This window comes from Colletotrichum tamarilloi (assembly GCF_030869305.1).
Source record: "Colletotrichum tamarilloi strain Tom-12 chromosome Unknown Scaffold_417.1, whole genome shotgun sequence".
Classification (NCBI taxonomy): Eukaryota; Fungi; Ascomycota; class Sordariomycetes; order Glomerellales; family Glomerellaceae; genus Colletotrichum; species Colletotrichum tamarilloi.
This window is the reverse complement of record NW_026849798.1, coordinates 1-2,459: the sequence shown is the minus strand read 5'-3', so window position 1 is coordinate 2,459 and position 2,459 is coordinate 1. Positions and strand designations below refer to the sequence as shown.

General features: G+C 53.2%; 1 protein-coding gene across 1 annotated transcript; it reads left to right on the top strand.

Moving 5' to 3' along the window:
* Positions 1-1,939: 1,939 nt before the first annotated feature.
* Positions 1,940-2,401, top strand: CTAM01_17216 (uncharacterized protein; the record flags this gene model as incomplete). The annotated part of the gene is made up of 2 exons (XM_060533204.1): positions 1,940-2,145; positions 2,215-2,401. 2 exons carry the CDS (start codon positions 1,940-1,942, stop codon positions 2,399-2,401), a joined length of 393 nt encoding a protein of 130 aa, XP_060372218.1.
* Positions 2,402-2,459: the final 58 nt, after the last annotated feature.

The following is a 2,459-nucleotide window of genomic DNA, read 5'->3' as shown; positions in this document are numbered from 1 at the left end:
ACTGGCACAGAGTGCACCTTGTCAGGGTTCATTCGAACGATGGAGCATGAAAGACCGGCCCGAGATATTGCATACCCGTTGGCCAGGAAGTTGCGACGGCAAATGGTACGCGCGTACGATGTCACGATCAGATCATCCATCAGCCATATGGCCGTGCTGGGGCAAAATTGGTATCAGGTATCAAGAACATGACTCATAGAGGATTCAAGAAGCCACTATGCTAACACTCGACGCATCGGCGGAGGATTCGTTCAGATGGCCACTGGAGTTCATGGTGGAATTTCCCTATCATTTCACGTTGATACATGGAGCACACGACTGTCCGATTGAAAATCGGGCGCGGCTTCTGACATGGGCAATATCGTGCAGCTACACCTTCCGACGAAAGCTTGGTTAGGGATTCGCTGCGGGATCTGCTGCAGTAGGCCGTAATAGGCTTATCAGAACTCCTGCGTCAGCTAGCTACCATTGAATGCAGATCGTACGGTGCAGTATACGATTATGTTGATGATCAGCGAGAACGCATCACCGACGGGCTACAGTATACGGGAGAGAGACAAGGCATCGTCCTGGCTCTCTAACGAGATAATGTTAGACAACCCAGCCTGGCTGCCAAGCTGAAGAACAAGAAAGATACAGTAGCACATGCTGCCTGCGCGCCAACTCCCATAAGACGGGTCCGTCATGACGCGCAGTGCTGTACCCCCAACACCATTCTGGCACGAGGGCACATGTACGAGGCTTCGTGTACAGTACAAGGATTCATGTCTGGACCTGCTACACACTCGCGATGGCAAGCCAGAACCGGCTTAGGGAAGATGGCCAATAAAGGAAATGTCTCTGGGCATCGAAGTTGACCAGCTGATTAAGCCTGCGGGTTAGCTACAAAAGCAGCCAACAGCCGCAACGGATTGCCACGCCGCTTGGCTCCAGTTTTGCCTTTCTGGGCGCAATGCCCGACCGTGCAATGCGAGCACGATATAGCTGCGACCAAAATCAGTTTCTGGTTCGCAACATCTGGATTTGCTTCAGAGTTTTAGTACCTCCCACCGCTGAGAATAACGCCCGCCCGACCTCAAGAGGCTCGTACTGTACCGACTGCCACGTTTGCAACCCCTGATCGAACCATTTCGGCCGCTCAAAGACATTTTCAGAGGCATTTCAAAGCCACTTGTAGGTCCGTCAAGCCACCAAGCATGGTGTAAACGGCCGGTTCCCACCAGCACCATGAGGGAGGCAGGAATGAACTGGCGTGCCGTGCTGTATGGCCTCTGGCAACATTGCAATACCCTTAGCCCCGTTCGACGCCCTGGTGGCTGGCTGTGCCAATCTAGCTAGTGTCTGATACAAGGTGAATCTAAATTTTACTGTGACTATGCGAGTGTCTCGATGCGAGCTTGATGCAACACTCACAAGCCACTACCTAACTGATGACACGTGTCTTCAGTCGTCCACAGCAGAGACTCCTTACTGTTGATGGCGCTATAGGGCTGCACATATGCGAGAGTAGCCTCGAAGGGGGTTTTCACCCATCACACGAGAACCTCTGACAAAGGCCATCACGATGAGACAGTATCGTTGTGGATGGAGACTGAACATGGGAGCTTTGAAGGCACAATCGTATATCGAAGACAGCGAGTGTCGTCTATTTCTAACTACGTGAGCAATCGACAAGCTGCCAGAGCCTGACTGACTGTCTACCTAACACCCAGCGGGTGACATCCGTCATCCCAGGCACTCACGCGCTGTCACACGCTATCGCACGCCGTCATACACTATCATACGCCGCTGTCACGTCTCTGCACTGGCTCTATCACTGAAAAGGACAGGTTCCCAGGCGGCACCACGAGGAGGTTGCAGGGTCCGAATTTCGCCGCCCACATCGCTCGAGGAACAGCATCTCGGCGGTACCGTTGGAGTGGTCATCAACGGAAATCAAATGAAATGTAGAGTCCGTTATTCGCCACCGTCGAGAATGTCCGCTCGACGGAACACACAGGAAACGCAGAAACCGTGGACTGGCATCGTTGAAAGTTTATCAACGGCACCGCCATACAATATGGCAGCGTCAACACACGATCAACATCATCGCAGTGGTGGGGTGGGGCTGGGAGCCCAGCCCACCAAGAAAACTCCCGATTCCAAGTGGAAAGAGACCTCCCTACTAAAACTTTCATCGACATCCTCTCCTCTGCTGCAAATTTGCAACCTGGTAAAAGGCAGGTTTGCTCATCGTGCAATGGCATCAAGGCCCCACTGTGTGCCTTTGGGGAAAGAAGCATTTTGGCATCTTGGAGAATCGCTTGGTGAGCGTTGTGGCAGGGGTTGGCGGAAAACATCACATTTGCGGCTTCCAGAGGAGCAAACGGCCGGCGGTTGGCTTTTGGCAGCCGGGGTCTAGACCAAGTCCAGACTAGGCGACGAAAGTGTGGAGCGACCGGGGTGCTGGATCTGGACTG